Source organism: Astyanax mexicanus, chromosome 3 (assembly GCF_023375975.1).
Source record: "Astyanax mexicanus isolate ESR-SI-001 chromosome 3, AstMex3_surface, whole genome shotgun sequence".
Lineage (NCBI taxonomy): Eukaryota > Metazoa > Chordata > Actinopteri > Characiformes > Acestrorhamphidae > Astyanax > Astyanax mexicanus.
In genome coordinates this window covers 18,862,353-18,882,887 of record NC_064410.1, presented here as the reverse complement: position 1 = coordinate 18,882,887, position 20,535 = coordinate 18,862,353, and the positions used below count along the sequence as shown (strand labels likewise).

Genomic DNA, 20,535 nt, shown 5'->3' with positions numbered 1-20,535 from the left:
CAAAATTACTTGGAATACAATCTTTTACTGAATGTTAAGAAAACAATTTTAAGAAAGTAGTTTTTCAAGCTGTTCTTAAAACAATAAAAACAAGTAGAGATGAGACAGATCTGGTCCAATAGCGGAACAGAGCTTCTAGGGATGCACAAAGCCTGGGATGTGTTTTATGACCTAACCCTGCTTTAAACTTTAACTTTATCTCTGACCTGTCTTGTTAGTTTCTTGATCTTCATGATGCCGTTTGTTCACTAATGTTTTCTAACGAACCACCAAGGTCTTTACAGAACAGGTTTATTTATACTGAGACTGAAGTACACACAGCTGGAGTCTATTAAATAATTAAGTGGCTCCTGAAGGCATTTGCTTGCACTGGATTTTATTTAGGGGGTTTTATTTTATTTCATTTTGAAAATCATGTTTAATTTTTGTTTTATTTCACAATTATGTGCTACTTTGTATTGGTCTATAACTTAAAATCACAGTAAAATACATTTGTGTATTTTACAGTAAAATACAAGTTTGTGGTTATTAGGTTACAAAAAAAAAGTGTATAAATACTTTTGCAAGGCACAGTAGCTCACTTTAATGACACTCGATGAATTCACTTAATTTCACAGCCTAAGGATAATCTGTTATAATAAAGTAACTGGAAATGCATTTAAATTCTGTATATTTGTGTATATGTTTTGTTCTTATAATAAGATGCATTGTGTGCCTTAAACACAATACCAACAATATAAGTGATAATATAAAAAATAATAATGTAAAGTAAGTGAAAAACTGTGGATTGGTCCATCACTAGAAAAAAGCCTTCAGAGCAGGAAATGTTTCTGTAGAAGAAATAAAGGCCAGTCAGGAGACTCACATCGTACTGCTGAGGATACGTCTTTGCAAAAGGCAAGGGTCGCACAGTCACCCACTTCTCTCTGTCCAGTGACTTCACTAACAGAACCCGTCGCTCCTTAGTCCAGCTACAGAGAGACAGACAGATACACACACTGTAAAAATGTATACTTCTGTGACCAAGCACCTCGATCAGTTCCATTAAGCTACAGGAGCTGAGCTCTAATACAGAGCTACAGGAGGGAGGCGTGGTGGGGCTGGCGCGGTGCGGCTGGCGTGTACCTGTGTCGGGCTTTGGCATTGCAGTATTTCTGCAGTCTGTCCGGTTCACTCATCTGCCCGTCCTTCCAGCACTGACTGCATACAAACTTCATCACCAGTCGCAGGTCCTTCACCGTCGCCACGTCTCCCGCCGAGGCGCCGCCGCTCATCTGAACGGGTCCTGCTTTACCGTTCATCTCCGCCCCTTTACCCACCATCTCGCCTTTAGCCACAGTGCCATTGGTCTGAGACTGAACCGCATTCCCAGGCTAAGAAAGAAAAACAAAACATTTAAAAGCATTTAGTTACTAAACACAGTTACATTAATTTACAACAAATAATGTGCTAAGTATTTTTTAACCACAATAAAATAAATAAAACAATTAAATAATAAAATGCAAATATTGAAATACATTATAACTTTACATATTTTATAGTACAGTACAGTAGTAATAACTGTGAGGTTGTTTTTAAGACATTTCTTCAGTTGTGTGTTCAGTTATATGACCTCTATGATCTCTCGATATTGTTCACATGAGGAACACATGACTATATATTTTAATTAGTATTCTCATCATGTGCGTTGACATATTAAGGTTTTGAGCTGTATATGTGTGATTCTGTTTACTCCACTTTACTGCAAAGCCTCAGATGAACTAAATATTCTGGTCCTCAAACAGAGCAACAGTCCTGAGCCTGTGTGCAGTGATATGGAGATCAGTAAGAACAGTGGTGAAGATAAGTGATAAGGAGATCAGTGGTGGAAATCAGTAAGATCAGTGACATCAGTGATGAAGATCAGGGATTCAGAGATCAGAGATGGAGATCAGTGACACTGAGATTAGTAATAGGGAGATCAGTGATATTAGGATCAGTGATACTAAGATCAGTGATGGAGATCTTACTCTCTGCTTGTGCCAATGCTTCTTAGATTCTTGCACAATCTCTTCATGAGTGGTGCCTACAAACACACAAACAATTAGGATTATGGTGCCCCCTGGTGGATCATTTATCATCAGTCGTCCTCAGTCTGTATAAAATAAGGATACAATACCAGTGTACAGATTTACAGTCCTGAGAAAAAGTGCTTCATTCAGTTTTGATTCACTGCTTTCATTTATATATTTAAATTTATATATTTAAATGCAGTTAAAATGTCGAATCCAGAACTGTAATTTTGTAGATGTAAGACTAAAGAAATAACACCTTATATAGATTGAAAAAACTCTTTTGGACTCACAGTCAGAGACGGCTGAGACCTTCCTGATAACAACACATTATCCTACACACATCCTTAACATACCATGATCCTTCTGCAGTATCCAGCACTCCAGCTCTATGAAGGAGTGAGCGAAGGAGCAGCTGTTCTCACGCTGGCAGCCGTAACGCAGTTCATGCCTACAAACATCAAACTGACAGAGTGGACTCAGCGGCCTGACCTTACTGTAGCAGATACTGCTGCTCTTCACCACATGAACCAAACACCTGAGAAGAGAGAGAGAAAGAGAGAGAGAGAGAGTCAGCATCCTTTAAACCCAAGTTGGACAGTTTGTTAGATAAAGTGGTGCTTGAAAATTTGTCAACCTTTGTGAGAATTTTCTAGATTTCTGCATACATTACTTGTATGCAGTGGTGACTAATGTCACAATAGTGTGTTTTGGTGAATAAAGGTGCAACAATGTATTCAGTGTATGTTCTCTTTTTCTGTTTTCTTTCTTATTGCTAACAAGTTAACCTATCTTGTCCTTCCTCCGAGTTTCGGGGGTGATAGAGAAACTTCTGATAAAACAAAGAATTCTTTCTATATTGACAGGACACTGACCGGACATTGTTCTCTGAATAATCTTGTATGAAGGGACCATTGTCACTTAATGGATGTTCCTCCCATCTCATGATAAGAACATGAGGCAATCTGTCTAGGTGATAGGATCTGATAGGTTCCTGTAACTCATGATCAATGATATATAATAATGCCAGTATTCAGTCTTGATGCTATACGAACTGTGGTCAAACCTCGCTTCGGGGAGCTCTTTGAAGAGATGCTCCCAGCTGTAAAACATGACTTTCAATAAATATCTCTTTGAGAAAGAAGTGTTTTTTTTTAGAATCAAGACTGCATCCTCAATGCTTAGGGTCGTTGTCTTGTTGCCATGACCCACCTTCTCTTGAGATTCAGTTAGTTGACATTCCTGACATATATCTTTGGAATTCTCTGACATAATTTAGAAACTATTGTTCTTTAATGAAGGCAGGCCATTGTGGCCTAGATGCAGCAAAACAGGTCCAAACCATTATACTACAACCACTATATTTCATAGGTGGAATAAGGTTCTAATGCCTGAATAGAGGGTTTTCCTTTCTTCAAAAATAACGTTTTTATTTAAACCAGAATGTTCTAGTTTTGTCTCATCTGTCCCCATAGAATTCTGGCTTGTCCACATGATCTTTAGCAAACTGCAGATAAGCAGCAATGCTCCTTTTGGAGAGCAGTGGCTTTCTGCTTGCAGCCCTGCTATGCACGCCAATGTTGATCAGTGTTCTCCTGATGGTGGACTCATCAACATAAACATTAGCCAATGAGAGAACTGCCTTCAGTTGCTTAAAAGTTACTCTAGGGTTCTTTGAGACCTTATCAACTATCACACGCCTTGCTGTTGGAGTGATCTTTGTCTGACTGTGGATTGGTGGAGTCTAAACTCTTTAGAAAGCTGTGAAGAGCAGACGTGCTGAAAACAGCTGACTGAAATTTTACCTTCTATTCCCAGAGGTTCACACACTTTGGCCACTCACAAATATGTACCATCAATTAATGTCTATTTTCTAATTTCAACTTCACTGAAACACTTTTCTAATGCTGTACTTTAGTGGAGTGGTTTTACTGCTCCTTACAACCTGACTGGTAGAATTCATACATAAGGGCACACAGGATTATAAGGTGCGTTGATGATTTTTTTGGAAAAATTAAATGATTTTAAGCATGCCTTATAGTTAAAAATACAGTATATTTATTTATTATTAAGTGCTGCCTGAGGTAATGGTTCTGGAATGTATAAGCTATGTATTTGTATATGTATAAGCTTTGAGGTGTTAAGCTCAATACAGCGCTCTGTATAGCTTTGATTGTACATGATATTAGTACCCGTCTCATGACTTATGGCATGTCAGTGTATTCTGTAATTACATATTTGCAACAACAGCCATTCTGTAACTGTACATCATTTTAGTCTTCATGTATAATGTAACAGCTTATTACTTCTAATTACTTAGAAGTAATTCTAATATTACTTTTATTTCTTAGCTTATTATTTCTAAAATGCCTTATACATAGCATTTGCATAAAATGAGAATCAATACATTCTGCTGGAGGACTTTCACATCACAGAATTCAGAAGGAGGAACACAAAGCATACTGGAAGAAACCAAAGACCATAGTGACACTCAAACTGGGCTGACTGGGAAAAACACCCACTTGTTTTTGTCGAACTGATGGTGAAAAACTACGTTGGAGCATAAGGACGGACTCTCCTTAAAGCGCTTACTGATGATCCTGGGCTTACTGTCAAAACACTCCTGTAGACACACACAGAGACACACACAGAGACACACACAGAGACACACACAGAGACACACACAGAGACACACAGAGACACACAGAGACACACAGAGACACACAGAGACACACAGAGACACAGAGTAAAAAAAAAAAAAACACGAAAAAACAAATGCATTAGAGAAAGGCTGTAAACAATGTATAATGTGTGTTCGCATAAAATGTTAACGTGTGTGGATGTGTTCGTGTCAGTACCTCACAGAGGAACATGAACATGCCATTGTGTATATTCAGAAGTTTGAGGACACTTAGTGCTTGTCTCTGATTGGTGGAGAGCGGGTTGAAGAGCAGCTCCCTGGTCAATAAACCCCGCCTCTCCTGTGTCCACACATCAATCTCCTCCTGACAGTAAGCGAATGTGCAGGCCTCTCCATATTTACACTCCTGACGCTCTAGAACCTCTACACACACACACAAACACAGTCAGAACATACACTGCAGCACAATGCAATATATCAATATATGAATCACCAAAAAAATCAACCTAATGGGCAGTTAAACCAGCAATATGCAAAGATTGGGTTATTTTAAGGGCTCCTTAATGGAGACAAAAGGCACTTTCAGCCAACAGAAAGGAGGTTAACATTCTGACAAACTGCTGCCTGGAAAATAAACTCTAAATAAATTCTAGACCAAGGAGCTAATAGTGAACTTCAGGAAGAAGCAGAGAGAGCAGACTAAGATGGAGAGGGACAACATTTTTAAGTTCTGTGGTGTTCACATCAGTTTAGAACACACCTTAAAGAAAGCACAACAGTCCTCTGCTTAGACAGCTGAGGAGGCTTAATATGAATCTCTGCATCCTGAGCACTTCCTACACCTGCTCTGTGGAGATGTAGCTAGAAGGTTCCAGAACGTATTGTACACAATATAATATTGTGATTTAAAAATGCATATTGTGGTATTAGTATTTAATTTCAAAAGTTAATTATTTACCATGAAACTTAAAGAGTATTATTTATGGAATTGTTTGTGTGTGAATTTAATACAGCTCTGGAAAATAAAACTCATCATTTTAAAAAGACCACATAAAATGATGTTTCTTTGATTTTACCAAATTGAAAACCTCTGGAATATAATCAAGAGGAAGATGGATGATCACAAGCCATCAAACCAAGCTGAACTTCTTGAATTTTTGCACCAGGAGTAAAGGCATAAAGTTATCCAAAAGCAGTGTGTAAGACTGGTGGAGGAGAACATGCAAAAATGCATAAAAACTGTGATTTAAAACCAGGGTTGTTCCATCCAATATTGATTTCTGGACTCTTAAAACTTTATTATTATTAACTTATTTTCTTTGCATTATTTGAGGTCTGAAAGCTCTGCATCTTTTTTTTTTCTTTTGGAGAGGACCCGTGACTTTTAACCGAGACCAGGCAGCACATTTTATACCCTGGCCAGATGCAGCAAATCAGCTCCAAAACCTAGCCCTATCTTCTCCATGTTTTACAGCAGCTACAATGTTTTTGCTGCTGTGAATGTAGAGCTAATGCGATGCCAAAAAGCTCCAGTTTTTACTCATATGTCCATTTTCTCTGAGAAGCTTTATAGCTTGTTTATGTGCAGTTTGGCAAACTCTTTCTTACCTTTTTCATGATCTGCTTTCAGCAGTACTTTCCTCCTTATTTTCCATTAAGTTCACTGTGGCTAATAACACTGACATACCTTGACCTTAGAGTTCACCTCTAATCTCTGTGGAAATTGTTCTGGACTCTTTGGTTACCGTATGTATTAGCAGTCTCTTCAATTGGTCATTATTTTCCTCTAGCAGCCACGTCCAGAGGGGTTAGCTACAGCCTGTAGCTCTTAAGATTCTGAATGAAATGTGGTACCTGTACTAATGACTGGGTCGGTAACTCACCCTTGCACAGCACGTAGGCTCCTAGAAAGTTGTTTCGAGTGGGGCGGGGCCGGACCCGTCTCCAGGGGTTTTCTCCTTTTCTCCTGCACAGCAGAATGTCTTTCTTACAGCTATGAGCCAAATCAGGCTTAAACTCCCGATCCAGCACTCCAGGACCTGTGCGCAAAAGAAGGTGAGTTTATGTAACAGGAAAAATATCAATATCTTTGTTTTATATTAAGTGATAAATTGTATATTGGTATTCTCACCAGATCAGACCTAAATAACATTTTTTGTTCATTCCTAATATATTACAGAATGTTTAGTATTTGATAGAGTGCCCCGTACATACTTGAAATAATTTTCCCAAAATACTCAGTATGCCTTATAATCCAGTGCACCTTATGTATGAATTTTACCAGTCAGGATTTAAGGAGCAGTGAAGCCACTGAAAGCCCTGAAGTACAGCGTTGAAGTGATGCGTTTTTCGCGAGGCGAACGAGGCGACACGAGCGGCAAAAAGTTGAGATATTTTCAACTTTATGCAAATGAGAAGCGAATATCGCTGGGCGGTAGCCTGAACTACAGAGTGAGAAAACGGAGGAGAGGCTGATTACAGCTTTTTCAGGCTTTTTTTGTGCTTTAAGAGACGGCGGACCAGCTGGTACTGAACTGGATGTTTTAGCAGGGTTCACCGGCCGATAAAAAAAAAAGACCAGCGTCTCGTTCATACACAGCACTGAACTACAACTCTACACATTCTTGCTGGTGGCAGATAAACTGCTTGCTCTTTAAGGCGACACAGTCCAAAGCAGCGAGAGAAAGGCGGAGAAAGCGATTGGGAGCGAACAAGAAAAGTTCTGCCGATTTAAATAAACACAGTCAGAATTAATCTGTAGTTTATCAAGCTATGTGGGATGAACCACTAGCTAATATTGCCCTGGTTTACCTGAACACTCAGAGTTTCTCAGTTTAGCGCTGTCAGGTGGCAGTTAGGTGGCATCAGCGGTTATCAGCTAATGCTGATGCTCCAGCCTTAGTGGAAATCTGGAAATCTAAGCTTATTGTAAATAAATGGAAGCGCTTAACTCACAAAAATGAACAGTTTTCAGAAGAGAAATCTGTGTAGATTAACATTACATTACATTACATTACATTACATTTGGCAGACGCTTTTGTCCAAAGCGACTTACAATAGTCAAGTACAATGTAAAATAAGTTTAAAGGAAAAACATCTTTGGATAGTGATAAAAGGAGGACAAAGGGGGATAATAGGATAGAGGAGTGAAGGAGAGGAAGAAGGAAATGAGGTTAGAAGTAGTTAGTGTGTTAGAGGTGTTAAGAGAGTAAGTGCTCTTTGAAGAGCTCTGTCTTCAGGAGTTTATTAAAGATAGCGAGAGATTCTCCTGATCTGGTAGTGGAAGGTAGTTTGTTCCACCATTGGGGAACTCTGTATGAGAACAGTCTGGATTGCTTTGTGTGAATGTTTGGCAAAGCGAGGCGACGTTCACTGGAGGAGCGCAGCGGCCGGGAGGTAGAGTAAGCCTTCAGGAGCGAGTGCAGGTAGGAAGGAGCTGTTCTGACATCACCTTGTAGGCGATTGTAAGAGTTTTGAATTTGATGCGAGCATCAACTGGTAGCCAATGGAGCTCAATGAGCAGCGGGGTGACCCGTTTTGGCTGGTTGAAGATCAGACGTGCTGCTGCGTTCTGGATCATCTGGAGTGGTTTTACTACACAGGCCGGGAGGCCAGTTAGCAGGGCATTGCAGTAGTCGAGGCGTGAGATGACGACCGCTTGCACCAGGAGTTGGGTGGCCTGTTGCGTCAGGAACGGTCTAATTTTTCGGATGTTATAGAGCGCAAAGCGGCAGGACCGAGCAACTGAGGCCACATGGTGCGTGAAGGAGAGGTTTTGCAGGTATAACCAGAAGTTCAGTCTTTGAGAGATTTAATAGAAGGTGATGCTCCCTCATCCATGAGGATATGTCAGAGAGACACTGCGAAATCCGTGCAGAGATTGAGTGATCTTCAGGTGAGAACGACAGGTATAGCTGGGTGTCATCAGCAAAGCAATGGTAGGAAAATCCGTGTGAGCGGATAACCTGACCAAGAGAGGTGGTGTATATGGAGAAGAGAAGGGGTCCCAGTACCGAACCTTGGGGAACCCCAGTGGATAAGGAGCGGGCTGAGGACAGCTGTCCTTGCCACGACACCTTGAACGAGCGCCCAGTGAGGTATGATCTGAACCATGACAGCACATTATCTGCGATCCCCATGTTTGAGAGTATAGTTAGGAGGAAGTCATGGTTGACTGTGTCAAATGCGGCCGAGAGGTCCAGCAGAATGAGCACTGAGGACTGACCTGCAGCTCTGGCAGTTTTCAACGCTTCAGTCACAGACAACAGAGCCGTCTCGGTAGAATGTCCTTTTTTGAACCCAGATTGGTTCTGGTCCAGAAGGTCATTCTGGGAGAGGAAGCCAGAGACCTGATTTAGAACTGCTCTTTCTAGTGTTTTAGAGAGAAAGGGTAGCAGTGAGACCGGTCTGTAGTTGTCAACCTGGGCGGGGTTGAGAGAAGGCTTTTTTAACAGTGCTGGATTAACATCCAGCACTGGTTTGACTTATATTAATTTTTTTTTTTTTTTTAAGAATTACAGTTTTGTTTACTTAACTTTGTTTTGCTTAGCTTAGCTTTACAGGTCTCACCCCCCTTGTGTATAAAAATAGAAATTTACTGAGTGCATTTTATAATCCAGTGCGCCTTGCAGTGCAAATAATACGATAAATGAGCCAGATTGAACATGATCACAATAAATCTGAGTAAACAGTCAGGATAAGTATAACATAATGACAGATGAAAGCATACATCATAGATAATGAAGTGCTGGGAATATGTGTGTGTGTGTGTGTGTGTGTGTGTGTGGATTACCTGTGCATAGAAAACAGGCTGAACAGGCTTGGTCGAAGTCATGTGTGCGATCGAGAGGATTTTTGGAAAGCTGGGAGAGAGTGGATGCCACCTGACCATTCTGCAAAAAAACACAAGCACAGTCCTCCTCTGTCCGGATGCAAAAGCAGCATAATTTAAAGAGCAGACTCAGACAGTGCTGCAGACCCCAACCAGAGGAGAAAACAGGACTCACAGTACAGCTGATGCCATCTGATGAGCTTCTGATCTTCACTGGAGGAAGAAAACTGTGGGAGATCTTACCACCTAAAGAGAAACAGAGGAAAGATTACAAATGGTGTTACTAACAGGGCAGGACAAATGTATGGTTGTGGGGTGGATAGTTATGGGCTCCTTAAAACAGGGTGCTAATTGTGTGTGTGTGTTTGTACAGAAATCTGTGTGAATGCAATGATGATATATTAGAATGATAACAGTATTAGAGTAAATGAATTAATATGTTTATCGGGGAAACTGTGCTGTAATTTAAAGGAGGCTCTAGTCTAGGTTGGTCATGGAGGCGTATGGATTCCTAATGGCATCCTGCAGTATATTTACCCACAGACATTACTGGGAAACCTTGCAGTGTGTGGGTGAGCATTATCTTGCTGAAATTGCCAGGACACTCACCAGGCAGACTGAACTCGGACAGCGAGTCCAGCCCCTCTCCTCCCACCACTAGAGGGGGTCCCTGAGCCGCAGGAAGTTGAGAGGAGATCGCCACTGGGGAAAAGGAATCCAGTGCATCCAGGAGTCGGACTGGAGGGGCGGAGTCACGCCTCGGTTCGGGGAAGGAGTCAAGAGAGTTCAGCTGATTGACCGCAGACGGGAAAAATGCAGGAGGGAGGTGGGGGGAGGGAACAGGGAGGGCACCCAAACCCATCACATCTACTATTGGAACATGAGTAGGAACAACACTGCCTTTACTGGGAGTCTGAAAGAGAGAGAGAGAGAGAGAGAGAGAGAGAGAGAGAGAGAGAGAGAGAGAAAGACAAAGAGATAAAGAGAAGGTGGTATATGAATAATGAACAATAATATTTATTAATAATAACACCGTAGACAGTTGATTTCACTCTAGACACAATATTCTGTAAATAAACACCTTGATTCTATTTACACATAGTGCTGAATAATAAATTGTTTTACATCTCAATATGTGCATGCACAATAGTCATATTATGCAACATGAACTTTTATTATTTTACAGTATTTTACAGACTATAAGGGGCATCGTATTATAAGGTGCATGGTTAATGAACGTCTATTTTCTCACATAAGGTGCACTGGATTCTAAGGCACATTTTAAGCAACACTAGTAATGAACTGGGGTGTCGGCTTGTTTTCCTTCTAATTCAAGTAGGTCTCGCCCTGCTGGGGTGAGTAAAGTGCTTCCATTTACAGTAAGCTTAGATTTTCAGTATTTTAGCAGCAGCGCTTAGCGCTAGTAAATGTCGACCGGCAGCCCGACTGAAAAACACTGAGTGTTCCGGTAACCCAGGGAGCTATCAGCTAGCTTCTTTTAACATGATTATTCTGCAGGCTACAGTCTGATATACTGGCCTCTAAATGGCAAAAGAGCTAATACTACTACAGTCTCGGTGCTGGAGAACTAAACTGAAACTCCTGTTTAACACTGTACTTTAGCAGAGTAGTTTTACTGCTGCTTAGTCACTGTTGATTTTTGGGAAAATTAAAGGATTTTAAATGCGCCTTATAGTGTGAAAAATATGGAACACTTAAACAACAACCTTTATTTACTCATTAGTTACAGAGGTCTATGCATACAGAAAATATTAACAGTAGTTCTAATTAGTATAAGCAAAACATAAAATGCATAACTGTCTTGACTCTCTGTAAACAGGTCACCCAGAGTTTAGGATTGCCTCATCAGTGGAATAAGACTTTCAACAGCCCTCAGGTGGCTAAACTGTTTTAGTTAATGAACTTTATTTTGGGTAAAGATTTTTACCCAACTCACACCACTGTATCTAGACTCTACAGGCTATACACAGCATCTGTTCATCAACCGGCACTCACATGTGGAAGCTCCTCCTGCCTGGAGACGCAGGAGTCCAGCAGAGAGTCCAGTTCATCTCCCATCAGCTCACAGTCTTCCAGCCTCTCAGAGATGGATACCGACAGAGGGCTCTCACAGGCATCGCTAACAGGAACCGGAGCCGGCAGGACAGGAGATGCAGACTCGGGCATGCCCACTGAGACAGAGCATTCAATCAGTGCTACAGCTGTGCTCGTACCATTCAACATAAAACCTTTACACATGCATCATTATTAGTACTAGTGCTGTCAACCAACTAAAACAAATCACAAATGTCACACAAATGTTTTGGCTGTAAAAATTAGATTGTGAAACCTTCACACCTACACTAACTGTCTGTAAATGGATCCAGATACTCCACAGCTGCAGAAAATCAATCAGGCTGAGATTAACACACACAGTGCCGCAGTCCGTCCATTTCAGCCCAACTTGACGTGCCGTAAAAATCGAATGTGGTGTGAAAGGACCTTAAGATTTTAACTGACTTTAACTGTTATTTAACTGGCTTATTACTACAGAAGAAGCTTAAATTTAGAAAATAAATTTAGGACAGGCCACCCCATTCATTATTATATATTTTTTTTATATAAAAAACCTGCACCTCCCTTTTCTGGCTTGGTAGGCACTTCAGAACATATTACTCTGCTCTGATTATTCAGAACAAACAAAAGCGCTAAAAAGTAAGATTTGCATAAAGTGTCCCCATTAACAAAGAAGCAAAAAAATAAACACACACCTGCAATGTCACACAGTGAGTCCAGCCCATTAGAGATCTGTGAGTGAGGAAGAGAGAGAGTACAGGGTGAGAAGATGAGGGATTCACTGCAATATTATATCCACAAAACCAGCTGGAAGAATTCATACCGGCTCCAGACTGTCCCCGCAGTCGCCCAGCCCGGCCTGCCAACAGGAAGCAGAGTAAGATCACAAAGCCCCGCCCACAACTGCTCAAACCTCCACACACTACACACACCTATCTTCTATTATAGATTCCTTAGATTTTTCTGTCCTGTAGTAACTCCACTAGGGGTGCATCATAAGAAATGGTAATTATAATAATAGTTGTATTCTGTATTGAAAGCAGTAAATTTTGTATTTGTTTTGCTATTTAATCTGAAATATTGGGAGATTAATTTAGGGTCATATCACAGACCTCTAACCTCTACACACTCATGGCCTTCTCTCAAGCAGCTTCAAAAGGAGCCTCTACATGATACTTACTCCACAGGACTGGTGCAGCATCCCTAGCTTTAATACATCAGCTAACAGATGCCTGTACAGACCAGCATCACAATGGGAGTGATGAGGGGAGAGAATACCACCTACTGAACCCACCCAGAGAGAGCATGACCTACTGTGTTCTCGTTCTCGCGCTCTCTCTCTCTCTCTCAGTTCTTTTTAAGCAAACTTAAATTATATTTATATTAGTAATGTCAATCACTTAAAAATTAATTATAAATCATGATTTATTTTTCTATTATGCTGGTATTTCCCTGTATTATTGGGAGGGGACAGTAATAATAGTGTGGTGTGGTTTAGGTCTAGAAGACTAGAACCTTTCTGTACTTTGTAGCACGAGTACTTTGGTACTTTGTAGTTACTCAGCCCTAATTAGGACTAGCATTTAGAGATACATAGTAAAATCAGCTGTACCAAATATCTTATGAGGATACTGACCTGCAGACCGACGTACGCATTGCGATTTTTCAGTTCCAGTTTGTCGGCCAGCTCCTGAGCCAGTTCACTCACTTTCTTATCCTGATAGAAGAGATAGCAAACGTTTTCTAGCAGCTAAACTGAATCAAACCCAGAAGTGTCAGGAAATAAACAAACAATATATAAAATCTATGTATAACAAAAACAAAGCACAAATCTTGAAAAATAAAATTAAAGTAAATAAGAGAAGCTGTGACCAGTGATATTGACCAGTGATACAGTTAAAAATAATGAATAACTGATAATATTGCACATGTGCAATAAACAGTTGTTTTAACCAGATTGTGCTTTACACGGTGAATTGAAATACTACACAGAGCACAAAAGCAGTAATTAAACTGTAAACAGTGCACAGTGTTACCTTGCACAGTGATAAATAATAAACTGATGTTTACTGATATCAGCATTAACATTTTGACATTGATGTGTTATTAACTGATGTGTATCTGAGGGTATTTACCTGTGGTGAGGAGAGCAGACAGAGGGTGCTGCACTCGTAAGCGTCTTTCATCCGGCCGAGCTCCTTTAGACACACCGCCTTCCTGTACAGCGCCCTGCCACTGCCTGCACTCACACCCAGTGCAGCGTCACAGTCCCTCACACCCAGTTCCCACTCACCCTGCAGAACACACACACGTTATAAACATGAGCGTTATAGACACACACACGTTATAAACATGAGCGTTATAGACACACAGACACACACAAACACGTTAGAAACCCAAGTGTTATAGACACACACACATGTTATACACACAACGCACACATGTAGCATTGACAGGCTGACCCCTCGCACCTTTAACCTCTGCTCCACTGCTGGAAGCCCTCATACAGCTATTCTTTAAAGACAACCCCTGGATATTACACTGAACATGTGGTCTCTACTTCTTTGGTCACCCCTGGGCCTGTTTTGAGTCGAACCTGTCCTGGAAAACTGCTTTATGAACTTGGCCGTCGTGCTGTATCTCAGTTTTAGAGTGTTAGCAATCTTCTTATAGTCTAGGCAACAATTCTATTTTTCTTGTCACGAGGTGCCATGTTGAATATTCAGATATAATATAAATCAGAATAAGAGATTTGTACCCATTTGTATCTTTATACTGTTGTAAAAAGAAAATGAAAGATGGGTTTCCCCCCACCCCTCATCCGGGGTACAACTCCCCTACGTGTTGAAAGCAAGTCAAGTATTTATTACAAAATACTGAATTCAGGAGAACCAATACATACAAGACAGTTAACAGCCGTCCCAGTAAAAGTTCTGACCCCCCTCTGATCTGACTCCATGTTTATACCCCAAATGACGTGACATCTGCTGATGAGGCGTTGCTAATGATTAGCTCATGTTAATATGCATAATTTCACGTGTTAGTACTCAAGTTTCTCAGGTCTGGCCGGACCACTAGTGTTTGGCCTTGACTGTGTCCAGCCAGACAGTGTGGCATTGTTTCAGGAATTGGACAGCGCCGCCCTCCCCATGTGCGTGTGTCCTCCTCCCGCTTTGATAGGTGAAGGACTTTACACGCACAGAGTGCACCAGTCGATGATTGATGGCCGTTAGTTAGGATCATGCAGTGACCAAAATGCCTTAAGCGTGAGCTAAACAAGTCACACAATAGATTTCATATGTTATATGCTAATATGTCAGTAACACGTGGTTAGTACGCCATACAATAGATCCTGTGTGTTAGTTAAATGCCTTATGTATCATGTGGGTTAGCTTGTCATATAATAGAGTCTGTGTTAGTTACATGCCTGATCAAGCAATGTTTAACTATATGTGTAAAGAATATATATTGTGAGTATTGGTTAATCTTCTATATAAATGTGTATAAAATACAATGTTTCACACAATGATTATGTGATTGTAGATGCTAAAGTTAAGTAATCATTATTGAAGGATATATATAAACGGTTAACTCTTCAATACAAAAATGCCCAGTTCTGTTTGGACCTAATCACTCAAAAGACAAGGAAAGTCAGTAAACTTATAAGCAGGTTTAGCAGTGAACAGCTTAAACTAGTCAGTTTATTCGACTACAGCCCAAAACAGCTGGTCTAATGCTGAGGCCCTCCAACCAGTTTCTCAGACACACAGCGGTTTTAATCTCCTCCTGAGAGAACTTATCAAGAACTGTCTACACTCAAGGTCAATAGAGAAGCTGTGAGAAAAACAACCCTCTTTTTACACTTACTATTTTCAACTCATATTTATTGTAACTCAGTCTTATTTATGATTTTTTAAATAAATTTTAATTATTTTATGATTTTTTTTAAACTAAGTAAACTGAGGTCATTGACCGTAACTGGGTCACTTTTAAAGCTCTGTTGTTGAGCATGATCTACTGCTGACTGGTGTTTTAAATGAACTGGACTACATTTGTTACTCACTACTTTTCGTTCTCTCAACAGGACTCTGGGAAAACAAAAACATCCCAGACAGCTCTAAACTGGTTTAAAAAGAAGTTTATCTATGATTTTTGCAAAAAGAACAAAGTAAGACATTATAATAGTTATAACAGCTGCATATTTCTTTCCTTTTAGCTAGGGAGATTACAAATATTTGGCAACCAAAATTATTAGTTTGGAAATGGCAAAAAAAAATTAACTTAACTTTCAGATAAGTTAAAAGACCTAACTCATGCTGAACAATTGCTAATTTCAAAATGCAGCATTAACTTAAATGTCAGGGTTTATTTGCGGCAGCGGCGCTGTGTGTCAGAGCGCTGCTGTACATAATGCAGGGAGTGAGAGAAAGAGCCAGTGCTCAGATAACTATTGCAGACTAAAGTTTATTTTTACAATATGTTGCATACATTAAATAAAACCTCAATTAGAATCACCCAGAGTTCACTTCCTCTTCACAAACATGCTGCTTTCTAGCTGATAGATATGAGCTGTACAGGACTAAGATAGTAATGTTAGCTGAGCCTAGCATTTGTTTGTTTACCTAAAGACCAACTGCATTTCTCAGTGCAAGTTTCACTTTCATTTTACAAATAAAGTAGGTTTTTGTCATGTACGTACTGAAATAACAGTTCAAATCCAGTGTCTGTTAGCAACACTAGCTTAGCAACTTCCTACAATTTATTTAAAAAGGAAAATATCATATCAAACATTTCTTGGCTGATCTGAGGTCAAACTACGACCAGCAGTGTCTGTGCTATGCTCTGAACTGTGTGTTTAGAGGTTCTGTGTGGAGCCTAAATACTACCAAAGAATGACTCATGACCCTTCTCTCAGCAGAAGGCAGGAAGGGAACACTTCTCCGCTGATTTACAGAGCTACCTGAACAGAGTAGGAGGAAACTCACCATGTTATGAAGCGCTGCAGCCCGGTTCACGTACAGGCTCTCCAGCAGCGCCACGGGGACCTGCACTCCCTCAGCACGAGCGTAGCCCGCTACACTGACGCCCTCGCTGAAGTGGCCCCGGGCCAGCATCCACTCCCCCTCACGAAACGCTGCGTTCCCCTCGTCCAGCAGATTACACACCAGCTGCATCAGGAAGCCCTGTGAGGGGGAGGAGACAGAGAGAGGAAGGGGCAGAGTGAACACAGCAGCCTTCAGCTCCACATTTATATCGAATGCTGCTCTCAGTCCTAAACTTAGCCTTAGCTGAAGTTATAGAAATGTGCATTTTAAATGTACATACTCTTAATTCGATTAGATGTGCTCTCTATATAATGGCTGTTCTGTTGTATCAATGTATCCTTTTTTTTTTAATTCTCTGGCTATTTGATTAATTCTTCTGACTTATTACTCTAGAACAAGAGGTTGTTTGATAAGACCTCATTCCTCGTTATCTGGGTAACCTAATATAAGAAGGTCATTTACTCCTAATGGGCAATTTATACACTCACTTTGCTTTCAGAATTCTTTATAAACTTAAGGAAACTCTTTTCCTGTACATGTAAGAATTAGAATCTGTAAACAATGAATGTTGTTCATTTATCTGTTGTGTAACCAATGAAATGTAGCCAACACCCTGTATAGATGATATTTAAACTTAGGGTAAACCTTACTTCGGGGAGCTCTTTGAGAAGATGCTTCCGGTCGGTATAATCTGACTTTTAATAAATATCTCTTTGGAGAAGTAAGTTGTGACTATGTTTTTTTTTCAGAACTCGAGACAGCATCCACATTTTGGCATTTTGGCCTTGCATCAGCTTAGTTGAGTAAACTTTCTCATAATAACGAGTCATTTACCTGTGGTTCCTGCTAACTGCGTGATGGGAGTCACATTTTTACTGGTAAGTAAGCGCAATCCTGCTCCAAAAAGATATTAGACTAAATTTATCTCTGCTATGTTTGAAACACTTTATCTACACTCAAGGTCAAGCGAGAAGCTGTGAGAAAACAACCTACTTTTTAATACTTACTATTATTTCTAACATATATTTATTGTAAATAAGACCTATTTATGATTATTTTAATGAAGTTGGATTATTTTACTCTTTATATGGAAAGTAAATTGAGGTCATGAACTTTTAAAACTGAGGTCACTTTTAAAGCCCTGTTGTTGAGCAATATCTACTGTTGACTGGTGTTTAAAATGAACTGGACAGCATGTGTTACTCACTACTTTTCTTACACTCAACAGACCTCTGAGAAAACACAAACATCTCAGACAGCTCTTAACTGGTTTAAAAAGAAGTTTATCTATGATGGACTATGGATCATGGATAGTATCCCTGCCCGCTGTGGAGGACTCGTGCTTTAACACACCCCTAAATAACCCCAACGGTGCACCAACAACAGATATTTCATTTAGTAACAGTTTTATTTTAATTAACATAATTTTTCTGCTCTACTATGCATTTAAAAAAACCCAATGGTACATGATGTAGTTTGTAAACACAGGACTTTCATTTTTAAAGTATTATATGGAGTTACTGGGTAAGGCGTGCAAAATGAGGGGAGAGCTGCACACATTCAGACCTTAGCTTACAATCTAGTTCACACTAAATCCTAAACTGGTTTATATATTTTTTTTATATATATTTTATATATGCACAAATACAAAACCCACCTCATAGCCGTCTGGGTCAGGGAAAGGCAGAGACGACCTGACAACACAAAACACAGCAGATTAACATACTACTGCAACTGCACACGTGCTACTGAACATGCACACACTACTGTAAATGCATGCTACTGTGCGCACACACTGCACACTACACTGTTGCAAGTGTGCACGTAAACACTTGGTACTGCACATGTAGACACGCAAATGCACAAATGTTACTGTAACCGCGCATGCACACATGCTACTGCATACTACTGCACGCACACACACGCACACAGCGGATGTATACACTACTGTACATACATGCTACTGCACACGCATTAATGCAATTGGGCACACACACAAATGCTACTGCAACTTCACACGCTCCCGTACATGCATGTTACTGTTGTTCATACTATGTTACTGCTAATGCAATACTGCAGCTGCACTCATGCAACTACAACTGTGCATGTACACACATACTACTGCACACACTATTGTACACTCATGCTACTGCAACTACGCATGTACAAACAAGCTACTGTGCATGCTCACATTGTTGAAACTGCACACATACACACATGCTACTGCAACTGCGCACATACACATTTTATTCTACCAGTGCAACTACACACCCATGTATACTACTGCACAACACACTACCCTGCATCTGCAACTGTACATACATGCAAACTACTGCCAACTACATGCCAATGCAACTGCACACTCACTGCCCTAAATCCACCTCACACACATTTACTACTGTGCACACCTTTACTCTACATCCACACACTATTGTACATACATGCTAGTCTATATTCATGCACTGTTGTGCACACATGCTACTCTAAATTTGCTACTGCACACACATTCGTCGGTGCACACATGCTACTCTACATCCGCACAAATGTGCACACGCACAACTTTACATCTGCTACTGCATAAGTGCACTACTGTGCACACATGCTACTCTATATCTGCGCAAATGTGCACACACACAACTGTACTTCTGCTACTGCATGCACACACTACTCTACATCCGCTACTGCACACTACTGTGCAAACACGCTACTCTGTATCTGCTTCTACACACATGACTATGCACACTCTACATCTGTGACTGCACACGTGCACAGACACTACTCTACATCCTCTAAGGCACACACTACTCTACGTCCACTACTACACACACTACTGCATGCACACACGCTACTCTACATCCACGCTACTCTACATCCACGCTACTCTATATCTGCTTCTACACACATGACTATGCACACTCTACATCTGTGACTGCACACGTGCACAGACACTACTCTAGATCCTCTAAGGCACACACTACTCTACGTCCACTACTACACACACTACTGCATGCACACACGCTACTCTACATCCACGCTACTCTATATCTGCTTCTACACACATGACTATGCACACTCTACATCTGTGACTGCACACGTGCACAGACACTACTCTAGATCCTCTAAGGCACACACTACTCTACGTCCACTACTACACACACTACTGCATGCACACACACTACTCTACATCCACTACTACACACAACTGTGCACACACGCTACTCTACATTTGCTACTGTGTGTACATGCTACTCTACATCCACTACTGTGTATACATGCTACTCTACATCCACTACTACACACGAGTGTGTAAACACGCTACTCTACATTTGCTACTGTGTGTACATGCTACTTTACATGCACTACTACACACGACTGTGCACACACACTACTGTACATCTGCTACTGTGTGTACATGCTACTCTACATCCACTACTGTGTGTACATGCTACTCTACATCCGCTACTGTGTGTACATGCTACTCTACATCCACTACTGTGTGTACATGCTACTCTACATCCACTACTACCCACACGACTGTGCACACACACTACTCTACATACACTACTGTGTGTACATGCTACTCTACATCCACTACTACACACTTGACTGTGCACACACGCTACTCAACATCTGCTACTGTGTATACATGCTACTCTACATCCACTACTACACACTTGACTGTGCACACACACTACTCTACATCTGCTACTGTGTATACATGCTACTCTACATCCACTACTACACACTTGACTGTGCACACATGCTACTCTACATCTGCTACTGTGTATACATGCTACTCTACATCCACTACTACACACTTGACTGTGCACACACACTACTCTACATCTGCTACTGTGTATACATGCTACTCTACATCCACTACTACACACT

The 20,535-nt window shown here is 40.7% G+C and overlaps 1 protein-coding gene across 4 annotated transcripts in view; it reads right to left on the bottom strand.

Moving 5' to 3' along the window:
- zc3h7ba (zinc finger CCCH-type containing 7Ba) overlaps positions 1-20,535 on the bottom strand; it is a 41,334-nt gene that overhangs the window by 12,111 nt on the left and 8,688 nt on the right. For 3 of the 4 annotated variants that reach the window (XM_049476155.1, XM_049476157.1, XM_049476154.1), the window contains exons 3-19: positions 18,302-18,338; positions 16,585-16,782; positions 13,735-13,893; positions 13,236-13,316; positions 12,423-12,458; positions 12,295-12,331; positions 11,540-11,715; positions 10,133-10,436; positions 9,699-9,769; positions 9,485-9,584; positions 6,576-6,731; positions 4,910-5,115; positions 4,574-4,674; positions 2,408-2,589; positions 2,010-2,065; positions 1,126-1,373; positions 866-971 (exon numbers count right to left, since the gene is read on the bottom strand). In XM_049476155.1, coding sequence (XP_049332112.1) covers positions 866-971; positions 1,126-1,373; positions 2,010-2,065; positions 2,408-2,589; positions 4,574-4,674; positions 4,910-5,115; positions 6,576-6,731; positions 9,485-9,584; positions 9,699-9,769; positions 10,133-10,436; positions 11,540-11,715; positions 12,295-12,331; positions 12,423-12,458; positions 13,236-13,316; positions 13,735-13,893; positions 16,585-16,782; positions 18,302-18,338 — 2,254 coding nt within the window. The remainder of the gene's footprint in view (positions 1-865; positions 972-1,125; positions 1,374-2,009; positions 2,066-2,407; positions 2,590-4,573; positions 4,675-4,909; positions 5,116-6,575; positions 6,732-9,484; positions 9,585-9,698; positions 9,770-10,132; positions 10,437-11,539; positions 11,716-12,294; positions 12,332-12,422; positions 12,459-13,235; positions 13,317-13,734; positions 13,894-16,584; positions 16,783-18,301; positions 18,339-20,535) is intronic. The other variant, XM_049476156.1, reaches the window with a different exon arrangement.